This window comes from Crocuta crocuta, unplaced genomic scaffold, assembly GCF_008692635.1.
Source record: "Crocuta crocuta isolate KB4526 unplaced genomic scaffold, BGI_CrCroc_1.0 scaffold5, whole genome shotgun sequence".
NCBI classification, from domain to species: domain Eukaryota; kingdom Metazoa; phylum Chordata; class Mammalia; order Carnivora; family Hyaenidae; genus Crocuta; species Crocuta crocuta.
Window position 1 is genome coordinate 1,005,509 of NW_027530500.1, and position 20,566 is coordinate 1,026,074.

Consider the following 20,566-nt stretch of genomic DNA (forward strand, 5'->3'; position numbering starts at 1 on the left):
AAAGAACAAAACAATAAAAAGAAGTAATTTGTAAAAAAAAAAAAAAAAAAAAAGAAAGAAAGAAACAGTTAGTATGTATAGTTCCTAAAATAGCCCAAGTATTGGACTTACTCCACAAAGACTATAAATGAGTTATTTTAAATATATTCTAAAAACTAAAGGAAATCCTGTCTAGCAAACTAAAGGAAACTTTGAGACTTAGGTCTCACCAAATAGGCTATATCAATAAAGAGAAAGAAATTATGGGAAAGACCAAATTGAAAAACCTGAGTTAAACATACAATAACTGAAATTAAATATTCACTAGTAGGACTCAATAGCAGATTTTAGCTGACAGTAAAAACAAAAACCCAGCACAGTGAATTTGAAGATATGTCAACTGAGATTACCCAGTCTAAGTAGTCTAAGGAACAGAAAGGAAGACACTTGTGGGACACCACAGAGTATCAATCAATGTATGTATCTATCCAGAAGGAGAAGAGGGAAGAAAAGAGACAGTTGTGTAATGAAGAATTGGGTTGGCCCCCTCGTTAAGGCAACCTCTTAATCCTGGAGTTTCCTGAGTAATACAAGTGGCATCTTTGTTATTCATGGTGGGCCTCTCAAACCACATCTGATAGTTTATACTAATAAGGTGACTCATGTTCATGCTAATGAAACAACTCAATGAAGGCTGCCCAAGCCAGAAAGACCAACCATGTGATTAGAGGGTTGGGGTTTTGAGCAGCGTAGTATCAGTCTGATCTCTGGCAACAGGAAGAGGGGCTAGAGATGGAATTCAATTTCATAGCCAATGACTATCAATCATGACTACACAGGAAGCTCCAGTAAAAACTCTGGCCACCAAAACTGGGCTAAGCTTCCTTGGCTGGCCATACCCCACGCGTTATCACACACCAACGAACAGGAAGGATAATGTATCCTGACTTCATGGGGAGAAGATAACAGAATCTTTGTTGGGAACCTTCCCAAACCCTGTCCTATGCACTTCACCCTTTGGCTGGGTAACATTTGCGTTATTTAGCATTGTAACACAAATTGTAAGCATAGCATTACCCTGAGCTCTGTAAGCTCTTCTAGCAAATTATCAAAACTGAGGAGGGTATATTATGTGCCCCTGCATTTTGAGCCAGCTTATACTTAGTAAGGTGACCTGGGGACCCCCAAACTTGTGCCCAGTGTCTGATGTAAGGGCAAGCTTGTGGGAAATTGTGTCCTCTGAGTTGTGTGGTGTCAGAAGTCATTACAGGCAAAAATACTATTAGAAGAAATAATGACTGGGAAGCTCCTAGTTTTGATACTTAAGAAACGTAATGCACGCTAGGTAGGAAAACTCACAGTTCCACATCTAAACATAGCTAATGTCGTGTCAAAAATGAAACACAAAGAAAGGTTCCTGAAAACAGGAAAAGAGAAGAGACTCCTAACCTCACAAGATTAACAGCTGGTTACTCAGGAGAACCCAGAGATCAAATAGCAATGGAATGACATATTCAAACTGCTGAAAGGAAAAGACAGTCAACCAAGAATTCCAAATCTAGGCAAACTATCACTCAAAGTGAAGAATAAACACATTCTCAGAAAAACAAAAACAAAGAATTTTTCACTGGCAGATCTAACTGAAAATAAACACTGAGGAGATTCCCTCAGGCTAAAACGAAAGGACACAGGATAATAACCTGAATCCCCACAAAAACAAACAAACAAACAAAAGTAACTATATAAGTAAATATAAAAAGGGTCTGAATATATTTTTGTTTGTAACTCTTTTTTCGATTTTACTTACGAGACAACCATAAAAGGCAACACTTATAAACTGGTGCTGATGGGCATATAATAAAGACATAATTAGTATGACAATAACACCATAACTTGGGGAATAAACAGAGCTATATAAGAGCAAAGATTTGGTATACTAGTGAAATTAAGTTGATATAATAAAAAATTTAACAACTATAGAGGTGCCTGGGTGGCTCAGTCGGTTAGGCATCCAACTCCAGCTCAAGTCACGATCTTGCAGTTTGCAAATTCAAGCTCTGCACCAAGCTCTGTGCTGACAGCTCAGAGCCTGGAGACTGCTTTAGATTCTGTGTCTCCCTTTTTCTGCCTCTCTCTCAAAAATTAAACATTAAAATAAATAACTATATAAACATTACATAAAAATCATAAAATATGCCATATCGGCAGATAAAGGACAAAAACTACATGATTATCTCTGTAGACACAGAAAAAAAATTTGACAGGGCACCTGGGTGGCTCAGGCCGACTTCAGCTCAGGTCATGATCTCACGGTTTGTGGGTTCAAGCACCGAGTCAGGCTCTGTGCTGACAGCTAGCTCAGATCCTGGAGCCTATTTCAGATTCTCTATCTCCCTCTCTCTCTAGCTCTCCCCTGCTCACGCTGTCTCTCTCTCTCAGAAATAAATAAAACATTTTTAAAAATTTTAAAAAAAAAGAAAAAAAGAAAAAGAATTTGACAAAATCTAACACACTTTGATGATTTAAAAAAAAAATCAATTAACAAAGAACAGAAGAAAACGTCCATAAGCTGACAAAGGGAATCAGCAAAAACTAAAGCTTTCCCTGCTAACATCAGGAACAAAACAAGGACGTTCATTCACAATACTTCTATCCAGCATCATACTAGGCAGTTCTAGCCAGACAATTAGATAAGACAAGAAGAAGAAGAAAAGAAAAAAAGACATCTTGATTGAAAAGGAAAACTATGTCTATTTACAGATTACAGATGACATGCTTTTGTCGTCATCTCAGAGTAAAATGACAATATTTTCTATACAGAAAGTTAAAAAAAAAGCTATTAGAATAAAACAAGTTCAACAAGATTGTACATATATGATCAATACACAAAAATCAATTGTATTTCTATCAATGTACAATGCAAAAATTAAATTAAGGGGGGGCGCCTGGATGGCTCAGTCAGTTAGGCATCCAACTCCTGATCTCAGCTTAGGTCATGATCTCACAGTTTTGTGATTTTGAGCCCTGCATTGGGCTCTGTGCTGACAGCATGAAGCCTGCCTGGGATTCTCCTTCTCCTCTCTCTATGCCCTTCCCCAACTCACACAGTGTCTTTCTCCCTCTCTCTCTCTCTTTCTCTCTCTCTCAAAATAAGTAAACATTAAGAAAAATTTAAAATATTAAATTAAGGAAATAATTCCATGTATAACATCAAAAAGCACAAAATCCTAACAAATAAATTTAATGAAAAAAGTGTGAGACTCCTTCACTGGAAACTACAAAACATCACTGAAAGAATAACAAGGCCTAAATAAATGCAAATACATCCTGGGTTCATGGGTTAGAAAATTCAATATTGCCAAGATGACCCTTTTGTGCAGACACTGACAAGCTACTCTTAAAAGACATAAAAAAATGAAGGCAACACAAACAAGCCAAACAATCTTTTAAAAAATGAAAAAAGAGAAAGAAAAACCTGAAGTTGAAAACTCATATTTGATTACAATAGTAGTCAAGACTGTGAGGGGGGTAGGGGGAAAGACCATGAGGTATTTACATAAGAACAAATATATAGATGAATGGAAAACAAGACAGTTCAAAAACAAACCTATACATTGGGTGCCTGGTGACTCAGTCGGTCGGGCATCCAACTCTTGATTTTGGCTCAGGTCTTGATCCCGAGGTCATGAAATCAAGCCCCGCAGTGGGCTCCACACTGAGTTTGGAGCCTGCTTAAGATTCTCTCCCTCCCTCTGCCCCTCTCCCCTGTTCATGCACTTTCTCTCTAAAAAAATAATAAACTAAACCTATATATTGATGGTCAATTTATTTCTGACAAGGGTGCCATGACAATTTAATGGGAGAAGAGCATTCTTTTCAATAAATAGTACTGGGACAACTGAATATCCCCAAAGACACCCAGCTGCATGCCAAATTGGATAGGACAAAAAAAAAATGTGGACTCCTACCTCACACCATATACAAAAACTAACTGAAAACACATCCAAGAACTAAAGAGAAAAAACTATGGGGTACCTGGGTGGCTCAGTTAAGTGACTGACTTCAGCTCAGATCATGATCTTGAGTCTGTGAGTTCAAGCCCCACGTCGGGCTCTGTGCTGACAGCTCAGAGCCTACAGCTTGCTTCAGATTCTGTGTCTCCCTCTCTCTCTCTGCCTCTTCCCTTCCCCTCCCCCGCTCATGCTCTGTCTCTCCCTCTCTCTCTCTTTCAGAAATAAACATTAAAAACTTCTTTTAAAAAAGAAAAAAACTATAAAACAGTCAGAGGAAACACAGACATTAATCTTTGAGACCTAGAAGTAAGCAATAATTTCGTACATATGACACAAGCAGCACAAGCAACAGAAGTATAAAAGTACATTGGACCTAATCAAAATTTAAAACATCTGTGCTTTAAAAGACACCACCAAGAAAGTGAAAAGACAAACGATGAAATTAGAGAAAATATTGGCAAATCCTGTATATAAGGGATTGGTATCCAGAACACATACAGAACTCCCAACAGTAACAAAACAAGTAACCCAATTAAATATAGGCAAATAATTCTAATAGGCATTTCTCCAAAAAAAGATATAAATGCTCAATAAGCATGGGAAACAAAGCTCAACTTTATTCATGTTTGAGTAGCGCAAGTCAAAAGCACAATGAGATACCACTTCATACCCATTAGGATGTAATCAAAGAGACAGTATCAATTGTTAGCTAGAATGTGGAAAAAGTAGATAGAACCTGTACACATTGCTGGTAGCAAAGCATAATGGTGCCGCCGCTCTGGAAAACAGTCTAGTGGTTCCTAATACTGTTAAAAATAGAATTACCACATAAACAGGCAATTCCACCTGTAGGCAGAATTGACACACAAGACAAATAAGAATATATGTCCACACAAAAACTTGTGCATGCTGGTCTACGGCATTATTCACAGGAGCCAAAAAATGGAAATCTAAATATGCACCAACTAATGAATGGATTTTTAAAGTATGGTACATCCATTCAAGGAACCATCATTTGGCCATAAAAAAAAAAAAAAGTACTGATACATGCTCCATCAGGGATAAACCTTAAGAACATTATGCTAAGTGAAAGAAATCAGGCATATAAGACCATAAATTCAATGATTCCATTTATATTAAATGTCTCAAATAGGCAAATCCATAAAGAAATAAAATAAACCTGTGGTTGCCAGGAGCTGGGGTAAGGAAAATAGGAGAGTGAATGCTACAGCGTGTTGGATTTCTGGGGGATGATGATAACGTTCTCACATTAGACGGAGGTGATGGTTACATAAATCTATGTATACACTAAAAACCCTGAACTGTCCACTTTAAAAGATGGAGTTTTATGGCCTGTGAATTATGTCCACAGTAAGTATGTGAGTGTGTGTGTGTGTGTGTGTGTATAAGTAAACAATATTTGAGTCTTTCCTAAGTCAAAGTTCGTTACCAGTAGAACAAATGTCTCTTAGAAATGCTATCTATTTTATGTTTTACATAAACATTTAATCTTGAAAACAATAAACTTACCCATTTCAAATACAATGTACAGAAAGCCTCATGAACACTCTCAATATAGCAGAACCTGCCAGGAGTCTATAAACCAATTATAAGTGGTGCATGAAAAACAGGAACATGCCCAGAATGCGCTTGCTCAAAGACTACAACACAAGCAAACCGCTCTCTTCCCAAACCAGCCCTGAAACACCACTCACCAAGTAGACCGCTCTCTGGAAGAAGGTTGTGGTCTCCAGGATTTTGTGCATGGTGACGGTCTCCAGCTCATCAGGATCGAGCTGCTCCCGTTCGAAGGGCATTCCGTTGAACAGAACCACAGGCAGTGGACCAACCCCGGTCTGCTCATAGTAGCCTCTCGCTTCCTGAAACACAAGGGACCACAAACTGCATGTTTTGTCCTTCATGAGACAAACAGCACAATGCGTGTTTTTCACACACACGTGTGCTAACAAAAAAAGTAAAATCAACAGAAATATGGTTACCAAGAAATAACTAAAGAAACGTCTTTAAAGAAATGACAGAAGTGGCACAGTTAATCTCCTACTGGCTAATTTGGAATTGGATTATTGAGTTTTTGTAAAACCACAAAACCTTGCCAATTAGAAAGGGATTTGGGGGTGAGGGTAGTTTGAAGCTGCCCTGGCTACTAAACCTTAATTACATATACTATAGCTAAGACTGTAAAGCAGACCTTTTAACAATGATGCAGACAGTGTCTCTTTGCTATCCAAAGCAGTAGCCACTAACCACATGTAACTGAGCACCTAAATTAATGAATTCCCATTTTAAAAGCCACATGTGGGAAGAAATAAGCCACATGTGGCTAGAGGCTACATAATGGGAGCACAATGGCAGACTACTGTAAATTATGAGTGCTCCTGGGCAGACAGCCTGAGATGAAGTATTTACACCCTAATCTAAATTAAAGAGGATCCGCATCATTGACAAATTATACTTTCAAAAGACAAAACAAGGTTAACAGGAAAACAGTGGTTAAAAACTGCTCTATAATATAATAAGCCCAATAGTCTTCCTTCTCTAAGACAAAAGAAGTTCCGGGGTGCCTGGGTGGCTCAGTTGTTAACCATCTGACTTTGGTTCAGGTCATGATCTCACGGTTTGTGGGTTCAAGCCCCACGTTGGACTCTGTGCTAACGGCAAGCTCAGAGCCTGGAGCTGTTTCAGACTCTGTGTCTCCCTCTGTCTCTGGCTCTCCCCTGCTCATGCTGTTTCTCTCTCTCAGAAATAAAACATTAAAAAAAAAAAAAAAAGAAAAAAAAGAAGAAGTTGTTCCTTGGCAGGGAAATGCCAGGCCAACAAAAAGGCAAACAAATCTATGACGAACAATCTTCTCTGAATGTCAATATAGGTACATTCCCCCTAGATATCAACCACAGACCCGAGACCAGCCTGTCAGAGTAAAACCTACATTACTGCATTACTATAGGATATAAAAAGCATTCCTTAAAACATTCCTGTTGGACATCTTTTAACTGGTACTTTCTGAAAACAGCAGAACTATATATAGCCTCTTGTAGATATCACAAATAGAAAAGTACTTCAACTGGATAACTGGTCATCAGCAGTGGCAACAGACTGGCTAGTTTCTAATCAGATCTAGTCACAAAGCATCTGCTGGGACAGACTTAGCCTGATGGAGCCTAACACAGCACCAGCAGACAGGCCTCCTAGGTTGATTTCTGTCATTTCTACACACCGCAGTTTAAAGTTCTAAAATTTACACTTACAAAATTCTTACCATGTTAATTCTGTTCTTTGATATCTCAACTATTTCGAAGAGATTCAGAAAAAACTCAATTTTAATGTTTTGAAAATTATCCCAACAAAAAACAATACGCACAGTACAACTCTATGCGATGATAACAAGTAACACTGCTTTTCTCTGGAAATGGCAACTAAATGAAAATCTGGAGTGAGAGGGAGATGTTTTAACTATACACATTCCTTTCCTGCAAAGGATAAGTAACTTACCAGACCAAATAACAGAATGTAGCCTAAGATCAGGCAAGATCTTATGAATGAGCTACTCACAAATGATAACAGATTAATAAGGACTCAGAGTTAACATGCCAAATGCAAAATGTCTGTATGTATAAGGTAGAAATTAAATATTATCTTACAAACTTGAAAGATACAAAATATACACCTACCAGACTATTTTATCTTCAGTTTATAAATTCTACTTTAATTGTACTGCCTAGTTTTAAAAATAATTACAACTTTCAAATACACAGAAGATACCATAGCTTCAGATTTATAACAAAAGGTACAGAGATTTATAAGTATACTATTTCTTCAGTAGGATCAGAGAAAATAAAGTGAAACGTTTTCCAGGTGGGGGGATGGGTGAACAGATGGGTGAACAGATAAAGTGGATCAAGAGTACACTTATCATGATGAGCACCAATAACGTATAGAATTGTTGAACCATTATATTGTGCACCTGAAGCTAGTATAATACTATATGTTAATTACACTTGAATTAAAAAATTGGGGGGCACGTGGGTGGCTCAGTTGGTTGAGCATCCGACTTTGGCTTAGGTCATGATCTCGTGGTTCATGAGCTCAAGGCCCGCATCGGGCTCTCTGCTGTCAGCACAGAGCCCATTTTGCATCCTCTGTTCCCCTCTGCCCCTCTCTACTTGTGCTCTCTCAAAAATAAATAAAACATTTTTTAAAAAGATTTTTTTAAAAAGAATGTAAGACCTAATGTTAAAATGGTAAAAAGCAAGCAAGCACACTGGAGGAAAATCAGGCACTTCTCCAAGGGAAAAAACATTTTTAAAAAGTTAGACATTTTCCAAATGTGAAATATGAGAAAACTTCATGAACTCCCTCAATTCTTTGGTATTCCCACAGTGGTTCTTCTTTTCTTTTATTTCACCTATTCTTTTTCTACAGAGTCTACTCTTGCTGTTTGTGTCTCTCTGGAAAATCACTAGGGACCACATCAGTCTTATGTGATTTTACAAACCACATAAGGCAATGGAGTGAACAGAAGGATGCGATACAACAATGCAACGGTCTGCAGTCTAACGTAAGTAGATCTCATGACAAGCTGCAACCCAAAACCTGACTCGATACTCATGAGGAGCTGCAACCCAAAACCTGACTCGATACACCTTAAAACAAGGGGACTGAACACTAAAGCAGGAGTGACATCAGTATCGTTGGTGCCCCCCAACCCTGAACAACAATTTGGCATCTACCCACAGACAAAAGTGCCTCTCTGGGAGCTTTAGGATCCACCACCATGAGCCAAGGAAACCACCGTGCATCAGGTAACAGGCATAGAGACTTCAACCCTAGCTATGGATGCTACATTGGCTCGTTAAATGGCTCCACCTTCTCCCAGCCACAGCTTGAGAACCCCTAGAAAAAACTATCCTAAAAATCACCTTCAGACAAGATAGCTTTTGTGTAAGTCCAAGTTTCCAGCACAGAAGTTCCAATATACCACTGGAGCAAACAAAATATGAGATATACACACTGGAGAACAGTGTGACTTTACTTCCATGAACCCTCTCCCAAATCAGCGAGAGATCTGGGCCCACACTTTCTCGCGAAGGGGGGACTGAGAACAAGCCAGCAATCTCTCAACTTCCCCAGCTATATGGGACATTGCCAAAGAGGCTCATTTCTCTCTCACCCCATCCGAAGTACTGAATTGTGAGCTGCGTGACTGAGAGTAGAAAGAGACTGAGAGAGGGCAGCAGCCAGTACTCTCAGAAAGCATTTAAAGGGGATGGATCCTAGATAGCGCCTGGGTGACTCAGTCTGTTAAAACCATGTCCAACTTCGGCCCAGTTCATGATCTCATAGTTCGTGGGTTAGAGCCCCACATCAGGCTCTGTGCTGACAGCTCGGAGCCTGAAGCTTGCTTCAGATTCTGTGCCTCCTTCTCTCTCTGCCCCTTCCCCACTTGTACTCTTTCTCTCTCAGAAATAAATATTAAAAATTTTAAAAATAAAGGGGATCCTACTTACTCTATCATGGACTCCCATCAAGAAGCCCACCCAAGAACTACTGTGGATACTTCATCCACAGATCCCACCAAACGGCTCACAGGCACTCACAGCACTCGGCACACCTCACCCACACTCACCCTCACCCTCACCCTGTAGCCAGCTCCATGCGTGTGCTCCTTACCGTGTTGGCAAGAGTGAACTTTGCCAGACGGCTAGTGAGCAAGCAGAGAAAGCCAGCCCAAACACGGGGGCCAGAGACAGACAAAACACATGAGCTTTAGGGCCACCTTGGGAAAAATAAAAGAAAGGCAGTCAGCATCCAGCCTTGGGCACTGTATAACTGAGAAGTTACACATACTTAAGAATTCTGTACAAGAAAGAACAAGTATGGAGCTTATGTATCCACAGATGGCCTAAGAAAGCCTCAAAATTCCTGGTAGATCTGACAGAAGGTACTTCTCTCCCAAAGGCACTTAGTAAAGACTGAGGAGGTGACTGCTACCTCAAATGCAAAGAAAGTAATGCAAAACTACAAGGAACATGAAGAAACTGTGATAGCATTGAAGGACTGCAATAATCTTTCAGTAACCAATTTCAAAGAAATGGATATTTGTGATTTACCCAATAAAGAATTCAAAAAAGTTGTTTAAAAGGAAATTCAATTACCTACAAGAAAACACAGAAAGATAATTCGACAAAATTTTTAAAAATAAAAAAATACAATACAGAAACAAAATTACAAGTTTAACTAAAAGAGAAATCATATGAAGAACCAAACAGATACTCTGGAGACAAAGAATACAATAAATGAAAGGAAAAAGTGAAATACCAGTAGTATCAGAATAGATCAGGGGTACTTGGGTGACTCAGTCAATGGGGCATCCAATACCTGATTTCAGCCCAGGTCATGATCTCACAGTTCATGGGTTCAAGCCCTGTGTCGGGCTCTGTGCTGACACCTCAGAGCCTGGAGCCTGTTTGAGATTCTGTGTCTCCCTCTCTCTCTGACCCTCCCCTGCTCACGCTTGCTCGCTCTCTATCTCTCTCAGAAATAAATAAAACATTTAAAAAAATTTTTTAACAAAAAAATGTATCAGAATGGATGAAGAAGAAAAAAGAATCTGTGAATAAGAAGATAGGAACTCTGAAATTATCCAATCAGAGGGGAGTCTAGGTGGCTCAGTCAGTTAAGCTCTGACTCTTGATTTTGGCTCAGGTCACGATCTCATGGCGCATGGGTTTCAGCCCTGGGTCAGGCTCTGTGCTAAGAGTGCACAGTCTGCTTGGGATTCTCTGTGTCCCTCTCTCTCTCTGTCCCTCCCCTGTACATGCCCTTGCGCGCGTGCGCTCTCTCTCTCTCTCAAATTTAAATAAATTACCCAGAGAACAATAACAATAAAAAGAATGCAAGTAATGGTATCTACACAATTTGTAAATTACTAGAATTCCAGAAAGAGATAAGAGGTTTGAGAAGGGGTCAAAAGGCTTATTTTAATAGGGGTGCCTGGGTGGCTCAGTCAGTTGAAAATCTGACTTAGCTCAGGTCATGATCTTGCAGTTTCCCTCTCTTTCTGCCCCTCCCCTGCTCACACTGTCTCTCTCTTTCTCTCAAAAATAAACAAACATTTTAAAAAATCTTTAAAAAAAACAAAAAACAAAACTTATTTAAAGAAGTAAAAGCCGAGAGTCCCCAAATCTAGAGAGAGATTTGATCAAGTTCATGATCCTTATAGGTCACCAAATAAAATCTACTTATACAGATCCTCTGCAAGATACATTATAATAAAACTGTCAAAAAACAAGGACAAAGATAGAATCTTGAAAGCAGCAAAAGAAAACAGGCTGTCACTTACCAGGGAAGGCTCTGAGCAGATTTCTCAAAAGAAACCTTACAGACCACACAGAGTGGGATGATATCAAAGTGCTGAAAGATAAACACTGCTAACCAAGAACACCCTACCTGGCGGAGTTATCCTTAGAAATGAAGGAGAGGCAAACCCTTTCCCTGACAAACAGAAGTTGGGAGTATTTCAGCACCACTAACTCTGTCTTACAAGAAATGGTGAAAGGAGTTCTTCAAGCTGAAATGAAAGGATGATTAGTGTCATAAAGACAGAATAGTATACAACACACTGGTAAAGGTAGGTATATAGTCAAATTAAGAATACTCTAGGGGTGCCTGGGTGGCTCAGTCGGTTAAGCGTCCGACTTCGGCTCAGGTCATGATCTCACTGTTCGTGGGTTCCAGCCCCGTGTTGGGCTCTGTGCTGACTGCCAGCTCAGAGCCTGGAGCCTGTTTCAGATTCTGTATCTCCCTCTCTCTCTGACCCTCCCCTGCTCAACGCTGTCTCTCTCTCTCTCTCTCAGAAATAAATAAAACATAAAAAAATAAATAAATAAAAGAATACTCTAGGGGCACCTGGGTGGCTCAGTTGGTTAAACGTCTGACTTTGGGTCAGGTCATGATCTCATAGTGAATTTGAGCTCCGCATCAGGCTCTCTGATGTCAGCGAGGAGCCTGCTTCGGATCCCTTGTCTTACTCTCTCTGCCCCTCCCATGCTCAAGTTCATGCTCATGCACACGCACGTGCGCGCTCTCTCTCTCCCTCAAAACAAAACAAACAAACAAAACATAAGAATATTCTAATACTGTAATATGCTGCTAGGTTAACCACTTAATAACTCTAATATAAAAGTTAAAGGACAAAAGTATTAAAAATAACTATAGCTATAATAGTTGGTTAAGGAATACACAGCATAAAAAGAGGTAAACTGTGACATCAAAAACAGAAACCAGGAGGGGTGCCTGGGTGGCTCAGTCAGTTGAGCATTCAACTCCTGATTTCAGCTCAGGTTGTTATTTCACACTTCATGAGATGGAGCCCCACATAGGGTTCCTCACTAAGCACAGAGCTTGCTTGGGATTCTCTCTCTCCCTCTGTCTCTGCCCCTCCTCCTTCCCTCTCAAAAAAAAATAAACGTAAAAAAAAGCAGAAATGGGGAAGGAGTAAAAGGGTAGAGTTTTTGTATGCAATCAAAGCTGTTATCAGCATAAAGCAGACACTATATCTAGAAGATGTTTTACATAAGCCTCATAGTTCTTGCTAAATAGTGTTCTGTTCAATCCCTCTAAAACCTGGATCAACTTACAATAGATCTCTTAACCAAACCCAACTCACCAAATTAATAGCAACAAATACTAGCTAATAAAGCATGCTGACCTCTAACTCTAGTGAGCTACTCTCTAGAATGCACACACTTTTCTCCTCTCATTTAAGCTAAATGTTTACCAAAGATTAGATATATCTGTTTCAAGCCAAATATTTTTCTCAGTTAGATAACATCATTTAATATTATGCAACCAATAAAGTATGACTACAAAAAGAAAGTCAGTCTCCTCAAGAAAACAAATCTAATGACTAGAAATTCAAAAAGCTGTCAAGCTAAAATAAGTAATGCTAAATTAGGTGTGGGTAAGACTACTATAAAAGATTTGGGAGGGAGATCATAAAAATCTAGAAGGATTCTGTACCCAGATGAAAAAGAAAGTATCAACAATTCATTATGAGTGTGGTTTCCAAAGGGATTGCAACTCATATCTCCAAAGAAAAGAACCAAAGGCCTCGTCCTTCATTCAAAAGTAGAAAAGTTGGTAAATAAATACACTTTGTTTTCAATCAAAATGTCTCAGGGGCGCCTGGGTGGCTCAGTCAGTTAGGTGTCTGACTTTGGCTCAAGTCATGATCTCACAGTTCGTGGGTTCAAGCCCCGTGTGGGTCTCCGTGCTGACAACTCAGAGCCTGGAGCCTGCCAAGGATTCTGTGTCTGCCTCTCTCTGCCTCTCCCTGTCTCATGCTCTGTCTCTCTCTTTCTCAAAAATAAACATTAAAAAAATTTTTTAATGAAACATCTTGGAAATGTATTTTTATTTCTTGCCTGAACATTTATTTTCAATAAACCGACTACCTTGTTTCTGTTTGCAATAAAGGTCTTTTTACTGTATTTAATGTCTCACAAGAAATTATTATCTTTAAATAAAAATTTAAAATATTTCCCTATATCTTTATTACCAAACTTTCCCATTCTGTTTATTATACTTCTAAATATGTTTTGATCTTTAGCCTAAACAACTGAACAAATGATACACTTCAGTAAGATGCACCCTAACCTGCTAAGCACCATCATATACATCTGTGAGCTATTATGGGAGCACATATCACACAAGTACTACTACTGCACTGTGAAAAAGAAACTTGTTTTTCAACTTATAGTTAATACGCCAGCGAAAAATCAATATCTTTACAAAATTGAAACATAAACTGCATTTGCAAACACAGAGAAGTGACCTGGTTTTTAAATTGTTAAATGCTAAGTACCTAAACATTTTAACTACTACCTTTTTAAATTAAAATCCCCCCAAAAAATGGAGATAAGGAAAACAGAGCATCATGGTCCGATGATGAGAGGCATCAAAGAAATTCTTACCTTCCGATTCTGATCATAAGCAGAGTCAATCCCCAAAATGCTATTCACTTCAACATACGGATACTTCTTCTCCAGGACACTAATCACATGTTCAACTTTTACTTTTTCTCTAGTATGTACTTTGTTATAGATCTGAAGAAAGAAAAACAAGGTAACCACCACATTTTTAAATCTAAATATTTAAATCCAAATTTCAGAATGCTTATTACACAAGATTACTAAATGTACAGAAAACATGGCTAATTTGCTTGAAAGGTCAAATTGAACATATTAGCAATTCTCCCTTTTTCATATACCTCTTTAAGGTGCCTTCTTATATTAGAAACTACGTATTCTTTTTTTTTTTTTTAATGTTTATTTATTTTGAGAGAGAGAGAGACACAGTGTGAACAGGGGAAGAACCAAGAGAGGGGGAGACACAGAACCCAAAGCAGGCTCCAGGCTCCGAGCTGTCAGCACTGAGCCTGATGCGGGGCTTGAACCCATAAACCGCGAGATAATGACCTGAGCCAAAGTCAGACACCCAATCGACTGAGCCACCCAGGCACCCCTAGAAACTACATATTCTTAAAATGGCCCAATTTGTTCATACATAAAGTCCCAGATGTAGGGTGGCTCAGTTGGTTAAGTAACTGACTTCAACTCAGGTGAGTTGCGCTTCCCCTGTTCACACTCTCTCTCTCTCTTAAGATTAAATAAATATTTAAAAAAAAAAAATTTTTTTTAATATTTATTTCCAGGAGAGAGAGAGAGACAGCGTGAGCAGGGGAGGGTCAGAGAGAGAGGGTGTCACAGACTCCGAAACAGGCTCCAGGCTCTGAGCTGGCAGTCAGCACAGAGCCCGACGCGGGGCTCGAACCCACGAACCGCGAGATCATGACCCAAGCGAAAGTCGGACGCTCAACCGACTAAGCCACCCAGGCGCCCCTAAATAAATATTTTTAAAAATGTTAATGTGTTAATTTTTTTAAAAAATCTGAATACCTTTACATACTCCTTGAAATAAGAACTCATGGCCATCACGTTTAGGGGCACAAGTTATAAAGTATGTGCAGCAAAATCCTTGTTTTTAAAAAGCAGATATAAAACAAATAACAGAACTATGTCTTTACACATATAGTTAAACACCTAGAAGGATCCAAGATAACCTTTTAATAGTGGCTGCCTTTAAGCAACAGGATTAGAAAGGGAAGAGACAGAGGAATTTTAAATCAATACACTTCGATAATATTTTCAAAACTTTGTTTACAATGAATATACAATGTTTTTTATTGTTGCAATTAAAAATAAACAAAAAGAAATGAAAACTCATATTATCCTTTGCTTTATACACACAGATATTGGTGAAAACACATCCTCAGCAACTTCTTCTGAACTTCTTTCCTTCTCTAGAACCCTATTGCTAACCACCTTTCCACCATCATTTCTCAGAGATCCCAGCAACAGCTCACCAACTACTATCACTGCCTCTTTCTCTACCCTTGGTCAGATCCATCTCCACACATCTCCATACAGGCATCAGAATGATGTTTCTAACTGGAGTTTAACCCTCTGAAACCTGGACACTTGTTGCCTGGCTTTACAGCCTCAATGACTATGTTCGCCTTTCAGCTCTGCTCAAGCCCTACTGACAACAGGGAATCACTACCTCTGATTTGCAGCCTCCTGTTTTTCCTCCTACACTCAGCTAGGGCCACTTCCCACTCCACAACAATGCTGTCCCTAGTGAAGTGAGTCCTGGTGTTGCTACGGTCAGCCACGCTTTAACCATCTGCGTGGTTGTATCCTCCGCCACGCTGTAAGGTCTTTGAGGACAGGGGTGAAGTCTTACACTTCTCTGTATCCCTTGCAGATAGTACCAGACCTGGGAAATGGTGAGTCTTCAATAGATGATAGCCAAATAAACATTCGAACATTTTAATAAAAAATACCCTGGACTGAATCTCTAAAGAATAAACATAACAAATAGCATGCTGACATCTAGTTTATAGGTTAAATTCAACTGCTCTGAAGATGGTTTTCTAATAATTATCACTGATCTGTAAGCAAAACAATTACTACTTAACTTTTTTATATATTCAAAAACAGAAAAAAAAAAAGAGTTCCTTGTTTTCACTTGAGCAATTATCTTAAGTATATATAAAAATCAGGGCATTTCAGAGTTTCCAAGGTAAAAAAATAATGGAAAAACAATTACAATTTATTATTTGAATATTAAATTATCATAAAGAACTTAAAAGAGAAAGAAGCAAACATTTTTTAAACAAGTAGAGAACATCACATTTACCAAAAAAAAAAAAAAGGAATTTTAAAATCACCAAAAGTCAGAAGACTAAAATACCTTAGTAGGGCTCCTAAGAAATCTATCTCAGCTTAAACCACAGCAATCTATTATGAACACTGGTGAATCAGTAAAGGCAACTCCTTAAATATAAAATACGAAGGCTGCAAGAATAATTTATCATACTTTTTCTCTTTACTGAAATATAAAATCCTCTTAACACATACTATTTCTTAGACAAAGTTAGATTAAGAAAATTATTCGCCCATTTTGATTGAAAACATACATGTATCAGAGTTTGGAAGGCATGATAATCGTCCACTTCTTGTGCAACATAATTATACGCTCTCAGAATAGCCACTCCAGCATCTTGCATCCCATCAACATCTTCAGAGTCATTAACCACAAAGATTAAACCAATTCTGGGGGAGAGGGGGAAGGGCAAAAAGAAGAAAAAGAAACTTATCTCAAAAATGCAACTGGTTAAAAGGAATGGCATCCCTCTATCCCATTCACATACTATACAGCTTCCTCTACTAAAAAGCACAGTTCACATCCTACTCTAATATGGTGGGTTAGGGTATTGGTCACTTGCAGAATAAAAGCAGGTTCCCAAAGGACGCTTAAACTGTTCAAGTGTTAAAGCACACTGTTGCCACATGGTGAAATGAGACCGCCACTGACATGAAAGGTTTTGCTATAGTTTTAGATGGAGATTTTGTGGTTTCTAAAAAAAAAGAGGAGTTTTCAGAATGTGAAAATACATTAAAAGGGAGGTAGATTTTTTAAATTTAACATAGGCAGTATGGAAAACATGAAAATGTTTATTATTATGTGTTGGCAAAAGGCTACCACCAAGGCTCATGTTTATCACATTTTAAAATTTAAATTAAAGGAAAGAACCATAAAAGATACCATTACACATCTACAAACTGGCCAAAAAACAAACAAACAAACAAAAAAACACACAAAAATAAGAACCTTTCACCGGCCCATACAGAAGTCACTAGGTTACCTACCAGAGCAAAACCAACTGAGGTGAGAATGGACAGTCTATGGTGCTGGAAAAACTGGACACTTTCACAACATAAAAAAAAACAAATCTATACAGAGACCTTATACCTCTCACAAAAAAATGAACTCAAAATGGACCATAATCATGAATGTAAAACACAGAACAATAAAATTTCTAGAAAAGAACACAGAAAATTTAGATGATCTTGAGCGGGGCAGTGACTTACTAGAACTAACAGCAAAAACATGATCCATGACAAAAAAAAAAGGGGGGGGGAAGCTCAACTTCACTGAAATTAAGAACTTATGCTCTGTGAAAGAAGAGAATGAAGACAGCCACAGACAGGCAGGAAACCTATGAGAGACATTTATCTGATAAAGGACATATATTCAAAACACACAAAGAACTCTTAAAACTCCACAATACAAAGTTGAAAAACGGGCAAAAGATCTGATGCTGGACATCATGTCATTAGGAAGTTCAAAATAAAACCACAAGATACCACATCTATGAGAAAGACTAAAATCCAAAACACTGACAACAGCAAGTTCTAGAGAGAATGTAGAGCTCATGGGGTGCCTGGGTGGCTCAGTCAGTTGGGCGTCCGACTTCAGCTCAGGTCACGATCTCACAGTTCGTGTGTTCAATCCGTGCGTCAGGCTCTGTGCTGACAGCTAGCTTAGAGCCTGGAGCCTGTTTCAGATTCTATATCTCCCTCTCTCTCTGACCCTCCCCTGCTCACGCTCTCTCTCTCTCTCAGAAATAAATAAAACATTTAAAAAAATTAAAAAAAAAAAAGAATGTAGAGCTCGTTACAGGAACTCTTATTCATTGCTGGTAAGAACGTAAAGTAGTACAGCCACTTTGGAAGACAGGGTGGCAATTTCTTATAAAATGAAATATACTTTTTACAAGATAAAGCAATCATGCCTCTTGGTATTTACCCAAATGAGCTGAAAGCTTGTGTCCACACAAAAACCTGCACATGGATGTTTATAGCAGTTTTCTTTATAACTGCCCAAACTTGGAAGCAATCAAGATGTCTTGTCAATAGGTGAATGGGATATAAAAAAAAAAAAAACCAAAAAACTATAGAACATCTACATCATGGAATATTATTTTATAATAAAAAGAAATGATCTAGGGGTGCCTGGGTGGCTCAGTTGGTTGAGTGGCTGACTCCTGATTTCAGCTTTGGCCATGACCTCACGGTCATTAGATCAAGCCCTGTGTCAAGCTCCACGCTGAGCACCGAGCCTGCTTAAGATTCTCTCCCCCTCTCTGCCCCTCCCCCATTTCCGCTTTTTCTCTCTCTCAACATAAGTAAACATTTAAAAAAGAAAGAAATAATCAAGCCACAAAAAGACATGAACAAACCTTATAATCATACTGCTAAATGAAAAAAAGGCCAATCTAATAAAGTTACATACATCATGAGTCTGGGAAAGGTAAAATAACGGAGACAGTAAAAAGCCCAGTGGGTGCCAGTGCCTGAAAGGGAAGAACAAACAGGTGGGGCACAGGGGACGTGGAGGGCAATGAAACTATTCTGTATGATTATGTGACACTGGAAACATGTCATTACATGCTTTTCAAAACCCACAGAATATACAATGCAAACAATGAACCCTAACGTAAGCTATGAACTTTAGTTAATAATAATGTATTGATACCAATTAATTAGTTAACACTGTTCTAAAAAATACAAAGTCTATCGGTTAAAAAAAGAAAAAGGTAAAGCCTAAAACTAGAAAAAGAAAGCACACATATCAAACTTCACGCGCTCCTGAGGTATGTGGAGAGTATGTATACATGTGTGTAGTGGCAAGAGAGTTTGTTTATAGATGAACATTGTTTTTTAAAATCTCACTGGTAACAGAAATCACATGAGGAGGTTCCTGGCAGAAATGACCTAAATGTTAATTCATATGAAAACAAAAATAAGGGCTAAGTACCTCCTCACAAAGGAATTCCCCTTTCGAAGCTTCCAATTTCTAGAAAGGGCATCAGTTTTCCTGTTAGCTAGGCCCCAAAATTCAGACTTCTGTTCCTCTCAGGCCCACTGTCTCATCAAGTACCAGCAGGGGGTCTCCCAGATTTGTCCCCTCCTCTCCCCAGCCATTCAACGCACTGGCACACCACATCAACTCAAACAAGGACTAGAACGCCAGCCACTCTGCCTCAGGTCTCTCCACAAACTGAGCAAGCATGCTTCCCTGCTGCCCAGGAGTTTAGCGCCTTCTCCCTACCCTCGCCATGTGAAGACCTCATTCCCTCTTCTTGTGACTCAGTGCAATTCAGTAAGTACTGACTTAGTGCCCACTGTGTACCATGGGCCAACTCCTGTGTTCTTTTATTTCCCTTTTAACCGAAATACAGCTCTGTATTTTGTAATCTAGTAGTTAGTCCTCTGTCAAACCAGGGGGTATTCATGTTTTACATGAAAAATCTCACTAAACAAAAATCTCTGCTTTTCCATCCAAAAAACCCTCTATTTTCTTCAAAGCCTAACTGAAATCCAACTGGTCCACGAAACCTTTGTCCTTCCCAAGTGTCTTAATTCATAATCTTTTGTTTCCCTGAAATCCTAAAGCACTTATGACTAGAAGGACACAAGGCTAGCGCCTGATCAAGTATCTTCTTAAAGACTCTGAAAGTATGCACGATATTTTTTTAAGAAGGTAGGAGTACAGCTTAGATACTATCCACAGCTTTTAGCTCAGTGTTGGGTACAGAACACACAACATCCGTTAGCTAGACTTTTCTTCTCTATTTTCACGTTTTCAAAGAATTCAAACTTTGGTCAGCACATAAAATTCCCAGACATTATTTGGGATGTAAGTGAAAATAACTTAGCATGTATATGTAAAAGCCTTAAAAAATCATTCTTAAAAAGCACAGTGGATGGACCTTGAGGGTGTTATGCTGAGCGAAATAAGTCAGGCAGAGAAGGACAAATATCATATGTTTGCACGTATAGGAGGATTAGGAGGAACTTGACGGAGGAACAAGGGGGAGAAGAAGGGCGGAAATGGTGGGGGAAAGGGAGAGAAGCAAACCATGAGAGACTCTTGAATGCTGACAAAAACTGAGGACTGATGGATGTGGGGGGAGGGGGGGATGGGCATGGAGGAGGACACTTGTGGGGATGAGCACTGAGTGTTATGTGGAAACTAATTTGACAATAAACTATTAAAAAAAAAAAAGAAAAAAATAATTCAAAGAACAGACCTGGTGACAGAAATGATGGGACAGATGCTTGTTTCTTTGTCTTTTTTTTTTTTTT

General features: G+C 38.8%; 2 protein-coding genes across 4 annotated transcripts in view; one reads left to right on the forward strand and one right to left on the reverse strand.

The window, feature by feature from the left end:
- The window catches only part of POLR2D (RNA polymerase II subunit D), a 450,734-nt gene that overhangs the window by 151,959 nt on the left and 278,209 nt on the right, over positions 1 to 20,566 (forward strand). The window lies entirely within an intron of this gene.
- Positions 1 to 20,566, reverse strand: part of UGGT1 (UDP-glucose glycoprotein glucosyltransferase 1) — a 116,914-nt gene that overhangs the window by 57,844 nt on the left and 38,504 nt on the right. For all 3 annotated transcript variants that reach the window (XM_077766731.1, XM_077766730.1, XM_077766732.1), the window contains exons 16-18: positions 16,552 to 16,687; positions 13,985 to 14,116; positions 5,708 to 5,872 (exon numbers count right to left, since the gene is read on the reverse strand). In XM_077766731.1, the coding sequence (XP_077622857.1) occupies positions 5,708 to 5,872; positions 13,985 to 14,116; positions 16,552 to 16,687 (433 nt within the window). The remainder of the gene's footprint in view (positions 1 to 5,707; positions 5,873 to 13,984; positions 14,117 to 16,551; positions 16,688 to 20,566) is intronic.